This window comes from Bufo gargarizans, chromosome 1 (genome assembly GCF_014858855.1).
Source record: "Bufo gargarizans isolate SCDJY-AF-19 chromosome 1, ASM1485885v1, whole genome shotgun sequence".
Classification (NCBI taxonomy): Eukaryota; Metazoa; Chordata; class Amphibia; order Anura; family Bufonidae; genus Bufo; species Bufo gargarizans.
In genome coordinates this window covers 521,367,065-521,390,514 of record NC_058080.1, presented here as the reverse complement: position 1 = coordinate 521,390,514, position 23,450 = coordinate 521,367,065, and the positions used below count along the sequence as shown (strand labels likewise).

Genomic DNA, 23,450 nt, shown 5'->3' with positions numbered 1-23,450 from the left:
CGATATTTTGAATTCAAACAGGGCCAGCAGAGAACGATTCCGTTCCCTGGCCCTGTCAATCACACAGCGGAGGGGGCGTCATTAGGAGCGGAGGATGCGGCTGCTACCAGCAAGCAGCCGCCCTACTTGCTGGTAGCAAGGTAATTTACATATTATAAAAATAGCTTTTAACAAAATCTACTGAACCAAAATGAATATTTAGCTTATGTATAGGGAGCTCGCAGTGTAGGGATTATTATTAACCCAAAAAAAAAAAAACTGTTTAGTGGGCTGACAAAAGCCCTTTAACCTCCTCACGACCGCCGTACGCAGGATTGCGTCTTCGCGGCGGTCGTGCTGTTCTGGCTGGACGCGCCGGTGCGTCCTCTCGCGAGACGCGAGATTTCCGGGTATGCCGGCCCGCGCATGCGCATCGCGGGCCGGCAAAATTCAAAGAAGAACTTCGTCATCAACCTGCCGGCCACGATCATTGGCTGGCAGGTTGATGATTTTCAAAAAAACGAATCAGCAGCCACATAACCCATCATATTAGTAAATATGATGGGGTTATATGGCTGCTGTGCTCCTCTGCTCCTTCTTTTGGTCGGTTGGTTCCAGGAGAGGAGCAGAGGAGCACATCATTACTGTGAGTACCCACTACACTACACTTAGCCCCCAGATCACCTCCCAGCACCCAATTAACCCTTTGATCACCCCTTCTTGCCCCTGTCAATCACTAGTGAAAAGGAAAAAAAGTGATCAGTGCAAACTGTCACTTTTTTTTTTTTCACTGGTATTGACCATTAGGTTTCAGTATAGTTTAGGTCCCTTGGTTAGGTAGTTAGCGATCAGTTAGCGCCCAGCCCACCGCACCGCAGTCCGTTATTCGCTGATTAGCGTATCGCTAATCAGCATTTGTACTTTTATAGTATCTGAAAGTGATCAAAACTGATCAGTCAGATCTATAATAGTACTAGTGTCACTTTAGTTCACCCTCCACCCAAAACGCAGTGTTTGCCCGATCAGGCCTGATCGGTCGCCCACACGTGCGTTTGCCCACGCCCGCCCCACCGCAGTGACAAACAAATTTTTTTTTTTTGATCACTGCACATTCACTTTACACGCACTGCGGCGATAAAAAAATCAGTTTTGATATTTTTTTTATCAACCGCAGCGGCCTCCGGTACTTCGCTAGGCTCCCCTTTGTAAGACAGGCTTGCTTTTTTTTTCTTGGGTAGTCTCAGGGAATACCCCGAAATTTAGTTGCCCACATGTCTAACAGGGGGTATTCTTCTGAAGAGGCCTACAGGCTTCTGACCTAGTCGGATGAGGAGTGGGAACCCTCATCTGATGAATCCAGCGGGTCAGAATACGAACCTGTAGAAAGCAGTGGCTCTCTGACCCAAAGTTCGGACGAGGAGGCTGAGGTCCCTGATAGCAGCAGGCGTACCCGGCCCCGTGTCGCTAGACCGCAGGTTGCGCAGGATCCGCTTCAAGAGCAGCAGAGTGGGGCTGGTGCTGTCGGATTACGTGGTGAGGCATACACCAGCAGCCCAGCCCTTCCTGGACCTAGTACCAGCACTGCCGTACAACCTGGTGAAGTAGCGAGCACCAGAAGGGCAGTTGAAGCTGGTACGGTGGCACGTGCAGTAGTGACCCCGTCGCAGCCACCGCAAAGACGTGCCCGTAGAGCCCCTAGAATCCCAGAGGTGCTGGCAAACCCTGATTGGCAGTCCCCAACTTCCGCCGCACCCGTAGTTTTCCCTTTCACTGCCCAGTCTGGAGTTCGGGTTGAGACAGCTCAGATCGGTTCGGCCCTGGGATTTTTTGAGCTGTTCTTGACTGCGGAGCTTTTAGACTTAGTTGTGGCCGAAACAAACAGATATGCCACACAATTTATAACCGCTAACCCGGGAAGCTCTTATGCCCAGTCTTTCCGGTGGAAACCAGTCCAAGTTTCCGAAATTAAAACTTTTCTGGGCCTCCTCCTCAACATGGGCCTGACAAAAAAGCATGAATTGCGGTCATATTGGTCCACGAACCCGATTCATCACATGCCCATGTTCTCTGCTGCTATGTCCAGGACACGATTTGAGACCATCCTGCGTTTCCTGCACTTTAGTGATAACAGCACCTCCCGTCCCAGAGGCCACCCTGCTTTTGACCGGCTCCACAAAATTCGGCCCCTCATAGACCATTTCAACCTGAAATTTGCAGATATTTATACCCCAGAGCAAAACATCTGCATAGACGAGTCCCTAATACATTTTACCGGGGGCGCCTTGGCTTCAAACAATACATCCCAAGCAAGCGCGCCCGGTATGGGGTCAAATTGTATAAGCTCTGTGAAAGGGCCACAGGCTATACCCACAAATTTCGGGTCTATGAGGGAAAAGATCAGACCCTGGAGCCGGTCGGTTGCCCTGACTACCTGGGGAGCAGTGGGAAGACAGTTTGGGACTTGGTGTCACCCTTATTCGGCAAGGGGTACCATCTTTATGTGGACAATTTTTACACAAGTGTGGCCCTCTTTAGGCATTTGTTTCTAGAACGGATTGGCGCCTGTGGTACCGCGCGAACTAGTCGCGCGGGCTTCCCCCAACGGCTTCGTTAGCACCCGTCTTGCAAGGGGGCAGAGGGCCGCACTGTGTAACGAAGAACTGCTCGCGGTGAAATGGAGAGACAAGCGTGACGTTTACATGCTCTCCTCCATTCACGCAGACACGACAATCCAAATTGAGCGAGCAACCCGTGTCATTGAAAAGCCCCTCTCAGTCCACGACTATAACCTCCACATGGGAGGGGTCGACTTCAATGACCAGATGTTGGCTCCGTATTTAGTTTCCCGACGCACCAGACGCTGGTATAAGAAGGTGTCTGTATATTTAATTCAATTGGCTCTGTACAATAGTTTTGTTCTCTACAGTAAGGCTGGGAGAACTGGATCCTTCCTCAAATTTCAGGAAGAGATCATCGCGAACCTCCTGTATCCAGGAGGTTCCGTGGCCCCATCCACCAGTGTAGTTAGCCGTCTACACGAGCGACACTTCCCCAGTGTCGTTGCTGGTACCTCAAACCGACCGCCACCCCGAAAAAAATGTCGTGTCTGTAGCAGGAGTGGAATAAGGCGTGACACCCGCTATTTCTGTCCTGACTGTCCGGACCACCCTGCCCTATGCTTTGGAGAGTGTTTCCGGAAGTACCACTCACAGGTACACTATTAGCATAGGGATCATCTCACCAGGATAGGCACACAGGGCTATTAGGGCCCATTCACTCACAGCTGCTGCAAACGTCTCCTTTCACATGGGACAAAGTGCATAACGCACTTCGCCACATCTTTGGGCGATTTGCGCTTTGCACATTGACCCATGGGGAAGGAGAGGTTTGTTCTATAAAGGTAAAAAAAACAAAAAAAAAAAACAGGTAAGCAAACAGGTTAATGTTTAGTTCCAAAAGTTAAAGTTACATGTTCTGTTCCAAAGTTAATAAAATTATTGCGTTGTGGCCTGGTTTTTTTTTTTTTTTTGTCTTTTTACCTTCCAGGTGGACCAACCGATCTACTAGCTGCAGCACCGATGTGCATTCTGACAGAAGCATTGCGCTGCTGTCAGATTACACGCAAGTCGGTGTATGCGGCGCTGCAAGACGGGATTTTCTCCTCTGCAGTGACAGATATGTTTGCCGAGGCATACGAGCTGAGGAGGAGGCGGCGTTCCTATGCTTTGGCAAGCACTTTGTGTATATATATATATATATATATATATATATATATATATATATAAAAAAAAATCCCGGCAATGATTTATTCATCCACATCGATTGATGCGAATGGAGAAATCTGGTTTGCCAGGGCATACGAGCTAAGTGGGTATGGATGTAGGGCGGAGCTCCTATGTCCTGGCAGACGCCTTTCCCCTCCATTTTTTTTTTTTTGGCAGAGATTTTTTCATCCACATTGATCGATGCGAATGAAGAAATCTGTGCCGTTCATTTTTTTCTTTCAGCCCAGAGGCTGAACGGAAAAAAAAATCTCATTACCTGTATGCTCAATATAAGGAGAATAGCAGAAACTCCTAATGCTGGCCATACATGTAATGATTGCGGAGACCCTCAAATGCCAGGGCAGTACAAACACCCCACAACTGACCCCATTTTGGAAAGAAGACACCCCAAGGTATTTGCTGAGGGGCATATTGAGTCCATGAAAGATTGAAATTTTTGTCCTAAGTTAGCGGAAAGTGAGACTTTGTGAGAAAAAACAAAAAAAAAATCAATTTCCGCTAACTTATGCGAAAAAAAAAAAAATTCTATGAACTTGCCAGGCCCCTCATTGGATACCTTGGGGTGTCTTCTTTCCAAAGTGGGGTCACATGTGGGGTATTTATACTGCCCTGGCTTTTTAGGGGCCCTAAAGCGTGAGAAGAAGTCTGGGATCCAAATGTCTAAAAATGCCCTCCTAAAAGGAATTTGGGCACCTTTGCGCATCTAGGCTGCAAAAAAGTGTGACACATCTGGTATCGCCGTACTCAGAAGAAGTTGGGGAATGTGTTTTGGGGTGTCATTTTACATATACCCATACTGGGTGAGATAAATATCTTGGTCAAATGCCAACTTTGTATAAAAAAATGGGAAAAGTTGTCTTTTGCCAACATATTTCTCTCACCCAGCATGGGTATATGTAAAATGGCACCCCAAAACACATTCCCCAACTTCTCCTGAGTACGGCGATACCAGATGTGTGACACTTTTTTGATGCCAAGGTGGGCAAAGGGGCACATATTCCAAAGTGCACCTTTCGGATTTTGCAGGCCATTTTTTACACATTTTGATTGCAAAGTACTTCTCACACATTTGGGCCCCTAAATTGCCAGGGCAGTATAACTACGCCACAAGTGACCCCATTTTGGAAAGAAGACACCCCAAGGTATTCTGTGAGGGGCATGGTGAGTTCCTAGAATTTTTTATTTTTTGTCGCAAGTTAGTGGAATATGAGACTTTGTAAGAAAAAAAAAAAAAAACATCATTTTCCGCTAACTTGTGACAAAAAAAATAAAAATTCTAGGAACTCGCAGTGCCCCTCACGGAATACCTTGGGGTGTCTTCTTTCCAAAATGGGGTCACTTGTGGCGTAGTTATACTGCCCATGCAATTTAGGGGCCCAAATGTGTGAGAAGAACTTTGCAATCAAAATGTGTAAAAAATGGCCTGCAAAATCCGAAAGGTGCACTTTGGAATATGTGCCCCTTTGCCCACCTTGGCAGCAAAAAAGTGTGACACATCTGGTATCGCCGTACTCAGGAGAAGTTGGGGAATGTGTTTTGGGGTGCCGCTAACTTGTGACAAAAAATAAAAAGTTCTATGAACTCACTATGCCCATCAGCGAATACCTTAGGGTGTCTACTTTCCGAAATGGGGTCATTTGTGGGGGTTTTCTACTGTTTGGGCATTGTAGAACCTCAGGAAACATGACAGGTGCTCAGAAAATCAGAGCCGTTTCAAAAAGCGGAAATTCACATTTTTGTACCATAGTTTGTAAATGCTATAACTTTTACCCAAACCATTTTTTTTTTTTGCCCAAACATTTTTTTTTATCAAAGACATGTAGAACTATAAATTTAGCGAAAAATTTATATATGGATGTCGTTTTTTTTGCAAAATTTCACAGCTGAAAGTGAAAAATGTCATTTTTTTGCAAAAAAATCGTTTCATTTTGATTAATAACAAAAAAAGTAAAAATGTCAGCAGCAATAAAATACCACCAAATGAAAGCTCTATTAGTGAGAAGAAAAGGAGGTAAAATTCATTTGGGTGGTAAGTTGCATGACCGAGCGATAAACGGTGAAAGGAGTGTAGTGCCGAAGTGTAAAAAGTGGCCTGGTCATGAAGGGGGTTTCACCTAGCGGGGCTGAAGTGGTTAAAGGGTTTCTACCACTTCGGTGTCACATATTTAGCTGTCAGACACTAGCGATCCGCTAGTGTCTGCTCTGCCCAACCATCCTAATCTAATTGCTTTTGGGGCAGCCGTTTTGCTAAAAAAAAAGAACTTTTATTAATATGCTAATGAGCCTCTAGGTGCTATGGGGGCGTCATTAGCACCTAGAGGCTCCGTCTACCTTCAGAAACTGCCGCCGCCGAGCGCGTCCCTCCAGCCCGCCCATCTCCTCCTGAATGCGATCCTCCTTGTGAGCGTATGTATTCTGCGCATGCGCAGTGAATGTCTGACCGCTTCCTTGCTCAGACATCTCCACTGCGCCTGCGCGATGACGCCATAGTGCTCCGAGGAACAGGCGCAGTGGAGATGTCTGAGCAGGGAAGCTGTCGGACATTCACTGCGCATGCGCCGAATACAGGCGCTCACAAGGAGGATCGCATTCAGGAGGAGATGGGCGGGCTGGAGGGACGCGCTGGGCGGCGGCAGTTTCTGAAGGTAGACGGAGCCTCTAGGTGCTAATGACGCCCCCATAGCACCTAGAGGCTCATTAGCATATTAATAAAAGTTCTTTTTTTAGCAAAACGGCTGCCCCAAAAGCAATTAGATTAGGATGGTTGGGCAGAGCAGACACTAGCGGATCGCTAGTGTCTGACAGCTAAATATGTGACACCGAAGTGGTAGAAACCCTTTAATAAATGGGGCATAAAGTATGCCAACACCGACTCAAGTAAAACTGACAAATATTCCCTTGGCATGGGAGCCCGCTGTTTATAGTTACGGCCCTGTACATAAGCCCGTATTATTGGTGTCACTTTTATATTGCTGCATGCTCCTTTATTATGTCCAGCTTTTTTTTAATTGGCTCTTTGTGACGGAAGCTCCTAACCCAGATCATTTACTGTGCTGTTTGCATTTAGTGGCCCTTTGTATCGGTAGAGAATAGTGAAGCCGGCTTGTGTCTCGTAGACAGTCCCTTTATGTGTATTGTAGTGGTTGATATAACTCAGGTTTATTGCCTTTTTATGCTTACAGCACAGTTAGTTGACAATAGCTGCCTGTATACTGAGAGAACAATGCTCCATCATATAGTTTTTATACGCTTCCACATCTTAAACTATATTTAGTCACAGTCCTGGAACAGCTGGAAGCAATATCTAGAAAGATATTATGGAGAAGAACGCTCTGTGATGTGCAGGTGGGAACTTTGGCCTAGAGGATGAGGCTCGCGTTGTAACTGCAATCCACAACTCTAGAAGGGATTTATTTAGTGCTTTGTTCTGTAGCACACTGCACCACACGGGCCTGATGAAAAAGCCATAGTTATACCAATGAATTCTTTGTGTAGTGGGAAAATATTATATATATACTAAAGTTCTGTTCCTATACCGACATGGTGTCCCTCAGGGAGCTGTCACAGCGTTCCTTATTTTCAGTCGCTTTCAGCTTTTGGAGAGATGTCAAGTTCTTATGCGTTTTATATCCATTGGCATCTATTAGTGATTGTAACTCATAGGACAGACTGCTCTTTATAGAAGTGAGGTGCCCCTGGAAATGTGTCCATTGAGTGGCGATTATTTTTCCTGCCTGTCAGAGCTACGCGCTTAGTGAAACAGTGAGATATAGAACTTGAAGGAGGTTTGCAGTTTTGTTAGTGAACAGTCAAGACAGAAAATGCACAATAAAATAAAAAATTAAAATAATGATCTGCAGCTCAGTTGTCCCCCTTCTGGAGCAGGAGCCTCCCTGCTGTGCCCCACTGCAGTAGTACAAACGTTTGGTAAACCCGCCCCCCTTGCTAAGCCACACACCGTCACCCCGGAACCCAATCCAAAATGGAAAAGAGTAACAGGAGATTGACCCCTGTGTTCTCTGCAGGATTTCCAGAAGATCTGCGGAATCACGCCAAAAATGCTGCAGGATGACAAACAGAAGAACTGTATTTCTTAAAGTCTATGTACACCTTTTGGAGGCAATTTTAGTTTGATTGCATTTTACTCATCTTTGCCTAAAAATCTTATTTTCAGTTGGCCTTTATTCAAAATATTGAGTCGTTCTGTCACAAAGGGTTAACTGTTTTTCTACCTGTGTGACTGGTACTTTCACTTGGTGCCAGTCATCTAATAAACCTCATCTCTAAACTACTAAGAGGTCAGAAACACTTAAGTCACATTCTTATCAGTAAGGCTACTTTCACACTCGCGTTTGGTGCGGATCCGTCATGGATATGCACAAACACATCCGTTCAGATAATACAACCGCATGAATCCATTCAGAACGGATCCGTTTGTATTATATTTAACATTGAAAGTCAGTGGAGGACGGATCCGTTTTCTATTGTGTCAGTGAAAACGGATCCGTCCTGACACACAGTGTAAGTCAATGGGGTCGGATCCATTTTCACTGACACAATATGGTACAATAGAAAACGGATCAGTTTTGTCAGACGGACAAAGCGGAATGGAGGCGGAACGGAGCCAAACTGATGCATTCTGGGCGGATCCTTATTCATTCAGAATGCATTAAGGGCAAAATTGATCCGTTTTGGACAGGGCTGTGGAGTTGGAGTCGAGGAGTCGGAGGCAATTTTGGGTACCCGGAGTCGGCAAAAAAATGACTCCGACTCCTACTAGATTTAAATTGGAATAAAAATAAAAAAAGTTTAAATGTCCCAATTCACAAAAAGTTCTAATTAATTACCGTATTTTTCGCCCTATAAGACGCACCTAGGTTTTTGAGGAGGAAAATAAGAAAAAAAAAATTTTGAACCAAAAGGTGTGCTTTTGGTCGGTTTTGACCTAATGGTGGTCTGTGGGTGGCACTGTTATGGGGGCATCTGTGGGTGGCACTGTTATGGGGGCATCTGTGGGTGGCACTGTTATGGGGGCATCTGTGGGTGGCATCTATGGATGACACATATATAGCATCTTATCTTATGTCATCCACAGATCCCCCCCCCATAACAGTGTCCCTGTGTAGTGAATGGGGGCCGACACCTGTTTCTGTAATGGCAGCGGGGCCCGGTGCCTGCTTCATCCATAAAGTGGGCGGAGCAGGCGCGTGACGTAGTGAGCTACGCTACGAGCGCCCGCCTGGCCTCCTGACTGCCAAGAAGTTTTTAAGATAATTGGAATACTTTAACAATACCCACAAGTTAGATATGATTACTGTATACTACAGTGAGCGGGGCCCGGTGTAGTAGAATACAGTGACTGCGCCGGGCCCCGCTGCCATTACAGAAACAGATGCCGGCCCCCAGCCCCTCCTCCCTCTCAGCCTATTCACCGGATGGTCGTAGCATTCGCCCCATAAGATGCACTGCTATTTTTCCCCCCACTTTTGCGAAAAATACGGTACTTCTCTACTGCAAAAAGGTTTGAAGGAATCCAGCTCCACTTGTATAAAGGAATATATTTATTTTGCTTGCGATAAAATCTCATCCATTAGTTACAAAAATAGCAGTCTTGTCTACGCGTTTCGGGCTACCAGAAACAAATTTAAGCCCTTCCTCATGACACGGACATTAAAAATGAGACCTTTTAAAGGGAGTCTGTCACCACATTTCAGCATATTAGACCGATCAAATAGGGTTATATGATCCACCCAGAACTTAAAAACGGTACCTTTGTTGTAGAAAACTGACTTTTCTTTTTGCCGAAAATGAACTTATAAGATTGTTATGACCCCACTCAAGTGCCCAGGGCGGTGTCTCAATCCTCGGAGCCCCAGGCAGCACCTCCTCAACGGCTCATAACCCCGCCCTCCATGCGCCTCTGCCCGCCCGTTTACACACCTCCCCTGTCCTTTTCCACTGCGGCTGTGCGGTCCAAATCGTAGCGGGCGCATGCGCAGTAGGTATTGCGATGCCCTGCCAGGAGCGGGCATCGCATTGCGCATGCGCCCGCTACGATTTGGACCGCACAGCCACAGTGGAAAAGGACAGGGGAGGGGAGTAAACGGGCGGACAGAGGCGCACGGAGGGCGGGGTTATGAGCCGTTGAGGAGGTGCTGCCTGGGGCTCCGAGGATTGAGAGACCGCCCTGGGCACTTGAGAGGGCTCAGAACAATCTTATAAGTTCATTTTCGGCAAAAAGAAAAGTCAGTTTTCTACAACAAAGGTACCGTTTTTAAGTTCTGGGTGGATCATATAACCCTATTTGATCGGTCTAATATGCTGAAATGTGGTGACAGACTCCCTTTAAAGGGGAAAGTGCACCTGCTTCCACAGGCATGTAACCTCCCCCAAGAAAAGGTGCCACACCTTCAAAGCTCTTCTCAAGAAAAATAAAAGAAAAACACAGAAAAAAGCATTTAACCATACATATACATAGTAAGGACTACTATGCAAAGAAAGAGAAATGAGGAAATGCATATAGTATTTATACTGGGTACACACTAATCATTTTACTAAACAGTGGTAAAGTGTGATAAAAAGTCACATTACAAAAAAAGGGAAGCGTCTCCCAAAAGTGTTCTCAGAAAAAGACATGTAAAAAAGTTGTGCGCTTGAAACTATAGAATATGATTTTATTGCTGCAGAATCGGATCCAGACGTTTATTCAGGCCGTCTGGTTGACGTGTATTCAATGCAAAAATCCAGAAGGGCTCTCTATTTAATAATTTTCTTCTGTGGTCTCCTCCACGTTTAGGCAAGAAGACTTTTTCTATACCTTGTACCACCGAGTCTGATGTGTCCCCACCATGGCAAACAGCAAAGTGCAGACTGGCCGCAGATACATTGCGATTGCCACGGTGGGGCACATCAGAGATGTGTTTCCGTATCCTAGACTTGATTGCATTGATGGTACAACCTACATATTGAATGTTACATTTTTTGCATGTGATTAAACAGCATGGGTTGTGTTACAGTTAAGATATGCTTTAACTGGGAAAATTCTATTATTAGAGGCTGAGACAAAGGTTTTGGATATTGCCTTATGAGTGCAGCAAATACACCTGTGATGTCCACACCTATAACTCCCCTTGGTCCTAAGCCAGACCGGTTGCGGTCTTTTCTCCTCCTGGTACATACTAGGACTGACATAGTTCGCAATGGTAGGCGCTTTTCTAGCGGCACATTGTATACCATCTGCGACTATGCCAGTCCATTCTCTGTCGTGTGCCAGGACAGGAAAATGTTTTTTTATAATATGACCTATTTGCAAGTACTCTGTGCTATATGAGTCACAAAGAAATTTTTATTTTTGTTACTCCTGTCATTGGTAACAATGTCATCCTTTTTATTTTTATTTTTGTTATTACTTTTTTTCCTGTATTACGTGGTAATTGTTCCTGTTGAGGATAGAGGAGGGAACCCCTGGCAATAGTGGAAACCTGCTGTATAGCCTCTTCTACATGTTTGATGCCATAGGCTCTTTTAGCCAATCTATGGAAGATATTTTTTGCTTCATCCATATAGCTTTTTTTCTTCCGTGCAATTCCTTCTTGCACAAATTAATTCCCCTCTGGGGATATCGGCAGTTACATGTTTTGGATGGCACGATGTTGCATACAATGTGGTATTACCTGCCATAGGTTTTCTATAAAGTGCAGGTAGAAATCCTGCTGGTAGAGGGATCCCCCCTCAGGCGCAAATCCAAAAAAGAAACTTCCCGTATATCATGGTGAACACTAAATGAGATAGTGTTCACACAGGAATTGATGTAATCACAAAAGGAAGGTTGGCCGTCACATCGCCGTCCAGATGAGGATCAGGTCATCGATGTAACGACCATACCACCTGATGTGATGCCAGAAAGGGTGGGTGTCGATGAGGAGAAAACACCTCTCCCACCATGCCATAAAAATATTAGCAATGGAGGGAGAGAATTTAGCCCCCATCGACACCCCCGATACCTGAATATAAAATTGGTTATTGAACATGAAGTTGCGCCTGAGGAGGAAGTCCACCACCACCAGGACATATTCCTGCAAGCCTGCAGTAATATTCCCATATATTTTAAGGAACCAGGTTAGGGATTTTATGGCCAGTTCATGGGGAATGTTGATATACAAAGACGCCACGTCTGCTGTGATCCACACATAATTCGAGGACCATTCCATATTATCAATTGTCTGTAAAACAGACGTGGTGTCTTTGAGAAAGCCAGGTATTGGCGGTATAAGCGGCCGTAAGAATAAAGGCCAATGCATGCAGTGCGTCACGTTACCGTAAAAACTAACATGTTAAGTGACCATGAAGAAGCATGCTTTTCATATGCTTCACTATATGGCACGCAACGCACAGTTAAGGAGCGGCAATATTTATACTTTCCATTGTGTTGTGTTCCGCTGTTACAGGGAACGCAACGCCCATGGTTAACCTAGCCTTTCACTGATAACTGATTAAGTAGAGACACTTGTATAAGTTAAGGGAATGGATAGTCAATAGTTCAAGACTGAAGCTGTAAACCATTTGGAAAAACTGCTGTCATTCAGCTAAGGCTATAAAAACGTGTAAACTCGGATTGTTAGCTTAAGCTTTAAACATGACTATGGGATTCTACTAGGGAAATCATGTTTTACAATAATTGCCCCTTCCCGGATCCCCCTACTGCCCATCTTCAGCAGAAGATCAGCACACAAAGGAGAAGGCAGCAGCTTCCTAGCCAGTAGTTCTGTGGTAATGACATTCGCATAATAAATACAAAGGAGTCTGAGTCGGAAGTACCAAAAACTGAGGAGTCGGAGTTGGAGTCGGACCATTTTTCTACCGACTCCACAGCCCTGGTTTTGGACCGCTTGTGAGATCCCTAAACGGACCTCACAAACGGAAACCAAAACACCAGTGTGAAAGTAGCCAGTGCCATCAGCTCCGTTCCCCGCCCGTGCCATCAGCTCCGTTCCCCGCCCGTGCCATCAGCTCCGTTCCCCGCACGTGCCATCAGCTCCGTTCCCCGCACGTGCCATCAGCTCCGTTCCCCGCCCGTGCCATCAGCTCCGTTCCCTGCTTCCCCCCACCCCAGTGCCATCAGCTCCCCCTCCTAGGAATGTTCCCAGCGACAGTACTTGCCTTTCCTGTAGGGGCGCTGCTCCACAGCTCCTCCATCTTCTTCTCTGCGTGCTGACGTCGTCCTGACGTCACACAGCATCGGGTCATAGTGCGCGCTTACGTGCACTATGACCTGACAATGTGTCAGGAAGAAAGTGCGGTGCAGGTGACCACGGAGTGGTAAGTAATAGCAAGCGATTCACTCCTGCTCCGTGGTCACATGACACAAACGAATACTTGATGCAAAGATATTTGTATCTAGGATATTTTTGTGTCAAATTACTCGATTCAGTCGAGTAAGGCTACATGCACACGACTGTTGTGTGTTTTGCAGTCCGCAAATTGCGAATCCGCAAAACACGGATGGCGTCCGTGTGCGTTCCGCAATTTGTGGAAAGGCATGGACAACCATTGATATAACTGACTATTCTTGTCCGCTTAACGGACAAGAATAGGACAGGTTATATTTTTTTTTTGCGGAGCAATGGATGCGGACAGCACACGGACTGCTGTCCACATCCTTTGCGGCCCCATTGTCGTGTGCATGAGGCCTAATCGTTTCAGCCCTCCCTTTTTTTTTTTTTTTTTTATATCACTGAGTTCTAGGTTTAGTGTCCTCCTAATGATTTGTTTCACATCTCTGTAATAGCACGTTATTTGGGAATGACTAGGACTTGCAGGTGCTATGAACTCAGTGGTGTCAGATAACATGGTGGTGTGACATTTGCACTCCTTCTGTTCTGGAGTCATCACCCGGTAATAATGCAGAGCGGTGTGCTGTGAGAGTATATGAACATTTGCAATCTCCGTGCAGCTGGTTTGCAGGTTAGGCTGCTTTCACACTCGTGTTTTGGGCAGATCCGTTGTGGATCTGCAAAAACGGATCCGTTACAATAACACAACCGCATGCATCCGCCGTGATCCGTTTGTATTATCTGTAACATAGCCAAGATGGATCCGTCATGAAAGTAAATGTGAGACGGATCCCTTTTTCTATTGTGCCAGATTGTGCCAGAGAAAACGTTTGCAGGCAGCGTTTTGGTGTCCGCCTCCAGAACGGAATGGAGGCTGAACGGAGGCAAACTGATGCATTCTGAGCGGATCCTTATCCATTCAGAATGCATTGGAGCTAAACTGATCCGTTTGGGGCCGCTTGTGAGAGCCCTGAAACGGATCTCAGAAACGGAAAGCAAAGCGCCAGTGTGAAAGTGGTTTTACATCTATATAATAATTGTTGACTTTAGAAGACTTTATGTTGCATTTTTTTTCCCCAAGAAATACTTTGGTATTTATATATTGTAAATATATTTGCCCTGCTTGCTTAAAGGGAAACTGTTACCACCCTGCAGTGTTTGTAGCTGCTTGTATGGCACTGTTATTTCAGAATATACCTTTATGTCCAATTGAAAGTTCTCTGTGCCCCCCAACAAAAAAAAATAAAAAAAACAACTTTTATAAATAAAATTAGGCAGAAAAAAGCCCAAAAGTCTGTATTTTGCTGAACCCAGCTGTACCCATCAGCAGTGAGCCCCGCTCCTCCTTTTCTCTCCTCCTAGGTACCCTCCCTTTATGTGTTGGCCCGCGTGGTCTGTATTTATCTGCTCCAGCAGCCTCATTAAAGGGCATCTGTCCGAAGATTTGTACCTATGAAACTGGCTGACCTGTTACATGTGCACTTGGCAGCTGAAGGCATCTGTGTTGGTCCCATGTCCATATGTGCCCACATTGCTGAGAAAAATAATGTTTTAATATATGCAAATGAGCCTCTAGGAGCAACAGGGGCGTTACAGTTACACCTAGAGGCACAGCTTTGCACCAGGCGTGATGATGGACTCTTAGGCTGGTTTCACACGGGCATTGCGGATTGGGGCCGGATGCGTTCAGAGTGCGTTCAGTGAAACTCGCACTATTTTGCAAGCAAGTTCAGTCAGTTTTGTCTGCGATTGCGTTCAGTTGTTCAGTTTTTTCGGCGGGACTGCAATGCGTTTTGATGCGTTTTTCACGCGCGTGATAAAAAACTGAATGTTTACAAACAACATCTCTTAGCAACCATCAGTGAAAAACGCATCGCACTTGCTTGCGGATGCAATGCGTTTTTCACGCAGCCCCATTCTCTTCTATGGGGCCAGGGCTGCGTGAAAAACGCAGAATATAGAACATGCTGCGATTTTCACGCAACGCAGCGTGAAAAACAACGCTCATGTACACAGACCCATTGAAATGAATGGGTCCGGATTCAGTGCGGGTGCTATGCGTTCATGTCACGCATTGCACCCGCGCGGAAAACTCGCTCATGTGAAAGGGACCTTAGTAGATACTCGCTTTCTCCATAGTATAACCATTCTGGAACATCTTTTCCTAAAACGGTGTTGTTTCTCTGTTAGGTTGTTGTCCCTCTGCCGCATCTTCCAGACATCTGACCCCAACACACAGCATTATCATGATTTATGATCTGTTAGTTCCTGCCTGACCCCGCAGGTCTACTACTTGTACTCGCATGATGATGTGAGTACAGCAGACCCATGGTAGCCCTGGAAGATGTGGCCAACACACGGTCATCTGATGCCAACCTAAGTCCTACTAGAAATTGAATAACAGGGTTTTGCCAGTTGGATGTGTCCCTGCTTGTCCTCATATTATCCTGTCGGTGCTGCCTGTGTGAAGGACTTGATAACACCCAGGGCTAAGTTTATTTTCACATTTCCAGTAGGAATAACAGGAGCACAATACAGCATCTAAGAAAAGATGCTCCAGAACAGTTATATTATGGCAAATCCAAAAGCTGCTGGGTCCTCTGTGACATGAAGATAACCAGCATTGTAGTAGCACAGAGTTTTTTCTTCGCTATCTCATTGAATTGTAAGTGGATGTTCCCCCTTTCTCTTTCAGAATGTACCATTTTAAACGGCAAGAAGATGTCAGCGTAAGGTGGTTTCACCATAGGTAGGTGGGTTCACCCTCCGTAATGAGGTCTGATATAGCAAGGCTGGTATAAATATTTCATCCTGTAAATGGAGACGCTATTGCCGGACCATTAATAATTAACCCTTGTTTTGAGATTGTATAATGTGATCACCATAGGCCTTTGCTGCCATATTGCTCTGGTAGTATTTGCCTCATATGACCCCCCCCCCCCCCCTCCACTGCCACATGACCAAAGTGGTCTTGATAGGGGCCCAGGGCACAAACAGCAGTTTCTGTATCCTCCATCTACTGTAATGGAGAGTGACCACGATTGCTCTTTCTGGAGGTTGTTGAGGTCCCATTGGTTGGGCCCCGCTGATCAGTGTAAATGTGGTCAGTCATAGTGTAGAGGGCATGACCGTTGCAGAGAGAGCAGAGCCTCTAGGTGTAATGGCAACGCCCCCGATACTCCTAGAGGCTCATTTGCATGTATTAAAAAATCATTTTTCTCAGCAATGCGGCACATATGGACATGGGACCAATACAGATGCCTTCAGCTGCCAAGTGCACATACAACAGGTCAGCCAGTTTCATAGGTACAAATCTGACCGATGCTCTTTAAGGGCAAATCTTTAATGATCACTACTCCTGACATATCTGCTTTAGTAACTATTTGCATTCTCCCATTAAATAATTCAGAAGCATCTTTTTTCCCCTTAATTTTGCACGTTGCCATTCCTTAGTTATTCCTCCTGAATATTTGATTAAATAGTCGAAGGGGTGTGTCCTAGCACCAATCGGATAATGTATAATGTTGGGGGCACCCCCCCCCCCCACCAAGTAACAACAAGTTCTAATGTTGGGGGCACACCCCCCACCAAGTAACAACAAGTTCTAATGTTGGGGGCACACCCCCCACCAAGTAACAACAAGTTCTAATGTTGGGGGCACACCCCCCACCAAGTAACAACAAGTTCTAATGTTGGGGGCACACCCCCCACCAAGTAACAACAAGTTGGCATTTTTTTCAGTAATTTCCTGGAGGAATAACAGGTAAAACGCACAAACAGGGTTCTAAGAGAAGATAACCCCCGAACAGTTATTTAATTGGAAATGCAAGTCTTTTGTAAATCGATATATCAGGAGAGGTGACAGGCAACGGCACTATGACAACACCCACACAATAGGGGACATTTATCTAGACTTGGTCCCTCTGCATTGGAGTGGGTTGCGCCTAATCTATTAAAGGGAGTCTGTCACCACATTTGACCATATTAGACAGATCCTATAGCGTTATATGTGCCACCCAGCAGTTAAAAACGGTACCTTTGTTGCATATAACCGAGTCTTCTTTCTGCCAAAAATGAACTTTGAAGATTGTGTAAACGAGCCCTCTCAAGTGCCCAGGGCGGTGTCTCAATCTTCCGAGCCCAAGACCGGACCTCCCTAACGGCTCATAACCCTGCCCTCCTTGTGCCTGTGCCCGCCCGTTTACTCCCCTCCCCTCGCCTTTTCCCCTCCCCTCCCCTCGCCAGCTACGAGACTCGTAGCTGGCGCATGCGCAATGCGATGCCCGGTCCTGGCAGGGCATCGCAATACCTACTGCGCATGCGCCGGCTACGAATTTGTCCGCGCAGCCGCAATGGAAAAGGCGAGGGGAGGGGAGTAAACGGGCGGGCACAGGCACAAGGAGGGCAGGGTTATGAGCAGTTAGGGAGGTCCGGTCTTGGGCTCGGAAGATTGAGACACCGCCCTGGGCACTTGAGAGGGCTCGTTTACACAATCTTCAAAGTTCATTTTTGGCAGAAAGAAGACTCGGTTATATGCAACAAAGGTACCGTTTTTAACTGCTGGGTGGCACATATAACGCTATAGGATCTGTCTAATATGGTCAAATGTGGTGACAGACTCCCTTTAAGTGGCAGATGCCTGTTAATAAACTAAGCTCATGTTTGGCAGTCTGTGCGCCAGCTAGGGGCTGGCATAGACTTCAGCTATAACTTACGCCAGGTCCTAGTGTACTTTATAGTGAATCCGGCGGGCCGTGAGAAGCCCCACCTCTCCTGTTAAGCCCCGTCCATTTTCTCGCCACTTTGGGAAAGTGGCAAGAAGCTGAAAAAGTTAAAAAAAATTAAGGTGCAAATATGGTGTGCACCGTAATTAGCGGATTTTTTTTTTTTTTAACTCCACTATTGTCATGAAAAGGCATTGATAAGTGTTCCCCAATGTTTTTTGTGTTCTTGTACTGCAAGCCGTCAGTTCAATAACAGCAGTATTTCCCCTTTTAAAATACTCACCTGCAAAGTGCACTTTTTATAACGCACCTGTCAAGTTCAGTTCCAAAAGATTTTCCACTGTGCCACGGTACTGGCGCGATGGTACTGTAGCTGTTGCATGCCATTCCTTCACGTATCTACCTCACAAACATACATTCCAGGCCACAGACCAGTATTACACTGCCGTGCAGGGAGACCCCCAGCCGTCCTTCTACAGTTCTTCATATCTGCTGAAACTAGAGATGTATGGAAGTAGAACTCCTCTGGGAACTGCTGTTTATACAACTCTTATCTGTGTGTCCCATTAGTACATACTAATATTTCCTGTGGCGGAGATCATGTATCCAAGGATTACATACAATCCCATTGATTTCTAGTGGACAACCCCTTTAATATATGAATCGCTTTCTTTGGCCCCCCGGGGAGTAAGCTGCTGGTAGACTCTCTGCGCATAAAAACCTGCATGCTTGACCAAGCTGCCCACCAGTCGGCCATCTAAAGGGTATGCCCAGCTCCCCTGGTGTTGTGACCATTACATATCCAGGTACAGTGAGCAGTCCACGAAGCGCTTTTAACCCTCTGTTTGCCACCCGAACGTACCTCACTGCAGCTTGCCATCCCTATTTCATTAATTGAACACTATGAGCAGTTTGAGGTCTGTTGGAAATAGGAAGCGACCGTCTGAACATGCAATATACCATATATCCAGTCCGTCAATTGTGATGGTTTATCGCTGCGTGTCTCGGGTGTGTTGTGGGTTCAATTCACACAAAGTAAAATGCAGTATGTATGTATGAGGCTTCAGCACAACTTACCACAGGTACTATCACTTTCACTTTCCCACAGCGGAATCGAGTCTCACAGACGTCTTCTGTCATAAAACATCCTGTGAAACACCAGAAAGGTGCACTGATGGTGAAGCACCGTTTATACAATCACTAGCTTATGTGGTCAGAGCAGACACTCCCTGCTGCAGCCAGTGCAGGCTCCCGACAACAGAAAAAGGAAGCAGATCTATATTCACCTGATGTGAGTATACTGGTGATTGTATAAACGGTGCTTCACCATCAGTGCACCTTTCTGATGTGTCACAGGATGTTTTATGATAGAAGACGTCTGTGAGACTCGATTCCACTGTGGGAAAGTGATAATACCTGTGGTAAGTTGTGTGGCCTCATACATACTGCATTCACCTATTCATTGGCTTCACTAAAAGGAGTAAGAACTCCGACACTAAATCCGTTTCTGGACAAGTTGGACATTCATACGTCTGTCTGTCTGTCTGGAAAAGGGGATTAGGAAGACTTGGCAGCACTAAGTATATTTGTACCGGGTTAGTCAGTAAATAGAAGATTCCTCAGTGGCTGATACCTTTTAATGGCTAACTGAACAGATGGCACAATTGCACTCTGGCTTCTTCCTCAGGCGTTGTATTGCTATAAAATCGGGCAAATTGCTATAAAATAAAATAAATACACCATTTCAGGTTCACTCTTTTAAGAGAGACTACACACACCACTTTAAGAATAGTAAAACAAAGAAGTAATAGTGATAATCCGGAAAATGTATGTCCTTGTTTTAGCAAATTAAGTAAATACAAAGGATAGAAAACTTACACAAAATAAGGGATAGATAAAATCCCTAATTACTAATTACAACCACACTTCACCTAGAGTCCTGACTACATCCAGAATGAAGGTACTTGCATCCTCTGACAGCGACACACATCGGCTGAGGAGCCCGTTTTAGTCTCCACATAGGTGAACTCCAACTTTTTAACTGAAAAGGTCCAGCTTTTATACTGTTTTAACTAGGGATGTCCCGATACAATTTTTTTTTTTAAGACTGAGTACAAGTATCGATACTTTCATTTAAGTACTCATCAATACCAATTATAACAGCGGCGCAGTTGCTGATGGTAATGAAAAAATTAAAGCTGGAATTTGGTTGCTATGGACAACTGCTTTTACTTGTCCTTTGTACAAGGGTTAATAAATGGGCATATAACAGTGTTTCCCAACTAATTTGCCTCCAGCTGTTGCAAAACTACAACTTCCAGCATCCCCTTTGGCTGTCCGGGCATGCTGGGAGGTGTAGTTTTGCACCAGCTGGAGGCACACTGGTTGGGAATCACTATTATATGCCCATTACCACCACCATCTTATTTTATATTCACTGTTTGAACATGAAATGGAGAGAAATTAACTGAATTTCTCCTCCATTTCATGCACCGTACCCACGTGGCCTGCTGTAATCCTTCCCATGCTTATGCACCAGAGTACTGGGAGCAAGTGGCTTTAAAGGGAACCTGTCGCCTGGAAAACGCATATTAAACCAACCACAGTACCTTAAAGTATCGCCCAGTGTGTTGCTAATTATGATTTTCTTTCCTCATTCTGTCTCCTCATATTTGTTAAAATTGCAGTTTTAATGTCTGCCTCCTTGCTTCAAGGCACGATAAGCCTGCCCCTTACCCCTGCTCTCTATATTGTGATGGACATCTTGCCGTGATGCCGGGACCGCGCTCTCCTCACGCATGCGCCGTGCGCTGCCTGTTACAGCACGATTTTTGGTTCGGAAAGACGTTCTAATTACCTGTTGAACAAGCGTTTTGCTTGTTCCTCGGGTAATCAGCGGTACATTTACACCGCCAGATCATCCCTAACAAATGTTACTTTGAACGCTCTTTACTGATGATCTATGCGATTCTCGGCCCTTTAGATTCACAATAATTTAGAATCCCAAGACAAACTATGCAGACAATGCTTCTCACTCTTGTACACATATTTCTAAGCGAGTCCATGTTCTTTTAGAGGTCATCAAATAAGTGGTACAATACCTAGTACACATTTCAGACGGTTCTCTTTGTTTAGTCTATCAGATAAAATGGACAAAGCCTTCCACACGCATTCCAGACCAGTTTTTTTCTTCATTCTATCAGGTCCAGACAGATTACTTTATACATAGGTCAGGATAATTTTATCAGACCCAATAGATTCCAAACGATCAGAGACTCCATATTCCCACTTCAGACGTCTCTTAAGACAGTATCTGAAGAGTCACATATTTATACACCAAAGTACATAGGTACAGAGGTAGATTAGTATGAGTGAAAGAGTAAACAAACAGTTGTAGCACTTATAGAGGAATATTATAGATAAGTGTGAAGGTCTCCTCTACCTGATTATTACTATGTACTTTGGTGTATAAATATGTTAATCTTCAGATACTGTCTTAAAGGGGTTATCCAATTATTAATGTAAAAAATTATCATATAGTACTTGACTGTCTCTTTCTAACAAAGCTAGAACCAGCCCTGTACCTCACATGGATCCAGAGATCTCCCCATTCATTGTTCTGCTAGATTTATATCAAGCTGACAGCTCAAGGGGAGTGTCTTTTCCTCTGCAGCTAAGGGGGCGTGTCTCAGCTCTCCCTATCACAGCTCAGGAGGCAGTTGAAGGATGAAACTGAGCATGTGCGTCCATCTCAGTGATCCGGACAAATAAGAAAAAGAACAAAGAGCAGGTGGCGCTATACAGATACATTTTATTAAATAACTCAGTGGCCATGCAAAATTTTTAATTACATGCAATTAGAAAAGTATTCAGATCCAGGAGCTGGTTTGAAAACTGTGACAACCCCTTTAAGAGACTCCTGAGGAAGAGGCCCAAATAGCTTTGAAAGCTTGCAATTATGTCTTCATCTTTTCAGTTAGACATTAAATGGTAGCACTAAGGCGCCTTGTTTTAGCCGCTTTACGTTAGAGCAGAATTCTGCCACCTTGTGTCAGTCTAGGGTACTTCATCCTGCTGGAAATAGAACAATATGGTAGATTTCAGTTTAGAACTGTTCTGATCAAGCCAGTTTGCCACTATATGGCGACATAACAGTAATGTGATCTGGTTTAGTAAACGTTTTTTTTTTTATTGTTTTTCTCTCCAGGGTCCACATGGAAACGTCATCCTATTGAAAGTTTACCAGCAGCTGTGCTAGTTTCCGCATGTTGACCAGTAAGAATGCGGTTCACGGTGAGGAAGGTGCTGTTAGTGTTTGGCTTCATTGTTTTGGTGGCCTTAGCCGTGCATCTTGGCCAGCAAATGCTGGAATGCCAACAGATTCTAGATGAAGGTTATAATAGAAGGAATTGGGGTGTCATGAAGCCGGAAAGTGAAGAACTTGTGATGATGGATGCCAACAACATCGAGTACAGATACAGTAAGAACATGCCTCTTATATTTATCGGGGGAGTGCCCAGAAGTGGTACCACCTTAATGAGAGCAATGCTGGATGCTCATCCAGATGTCCGCTGTGGAGAAGAGACGCGGATTATTCCCCGGATTTTAGCAATGCGCCAAGCCTGGTCGAAGTCTGGCAGTGAAAAGATGCGTCTTGATGAAGCCGGTGTAACGGATGGGGTCATGGACGCCGCAGTGCAGGCCTTTATACTAGAAATTATAGCAAAACATGGAGAACCTGCCAAACTATTATGTAATAAGGATCCCTTCACTTTGAAATCATCAGTTTACCTCTCCAAACTGTTCCCCAATTCCAAGTTTCTGCTGATGATTCGGGATGGACGTGCATCTGTACATTCCATGATAACCAGAAAAATAACCATAGCTGGCTTTGATCTAAACAGCTATAGAGACTGCCTGACCAAGTGGAACAAAGCGATCGAGATCATGTACGCCCAGTGCTTAGAGATCGGGGAGCACAAGTGCCTTCCGGTGCATTATGAACAGCTAGTTTTACATCCTAAGCAAACCCTGCATGCCATTATTGAGTTTCTGGGCATCCAATGGAATGACGCAGTGCTTCACCATGAGGAACTGATTGGAAAACCAGGAGGCGTATCCCTCTCCAAGTGAGTACGGCCGTTTGGGTGTTGGGTGTGCCGATACATTCCATAAGCTTTATTCTTGTTCAGTATTCACTTTTAACAGCAAAGCCGAAAAGCATCACAGTCAGGTAATTCTAGCCTACACTGACACCTTGTGGTTAGATTGAAAACAAGCCATTATGCTTCTACTTTTTTTTATATTTTTTTCATGTGACACATAGCTCCTAAATTATTAGATTTATTATTCACAAAATAGGGGGTTATTTTTTGAAAATTTAGCTGTATGCCTCTAGGGGAACAATTAACGCAAGCCCAAAAACCTTGAGGCTATGTTTAATATGGTTAAGCTCTGACGACAAATTTTATGTAACTTTTGCCAAATCCTTCTCTTGAAGTTTTGCTTTTTTGTATACTTTGTGCTTCTAGTTTTGAGCACTTTCAGGATCTCTGCCATGTTGTCATGTATGTATATATGTATGTATGTATGTATATATGGGAAGGAAACCTGTACATACCCATGCTTCT

The 23,450-nt window shown here is 45.0% G+C and overlaps 1 protein-coding gene across 2 annotated transcripts in view; it reads left to right on the top strand.

Annotated features, from left to right (window-relative positions):
• The window catches only part of TPST2 (tyrosylprotein sulfotransferase 2), a 66,485-nt gene that overhangs the window by 33,230 nt on the left and 9,805 nt on the right, over positions 1-23,450 (top strand). Inside the window, exons 2-3 of one of the 2 annotated variants that reach the window (XM_044275391.1) lie at positions 15,792-15,845; positions 22,028-22,949. In XM_044275391.1, coding sequence (XP_044131326.1) covers positions 22,102-22,949 — 848 coding nt within the window. In that variant the 5' untranslated portion in view covers positions 15,792-15,845; positions 22,028-22,101. The remainder of the gene's footprint in view (positions 1-15,791; positions 15,846-22,027; positions 22,950-23,450) is intronic. The other variant, XM_044275392.1, reaches the window with a different exon arrangement.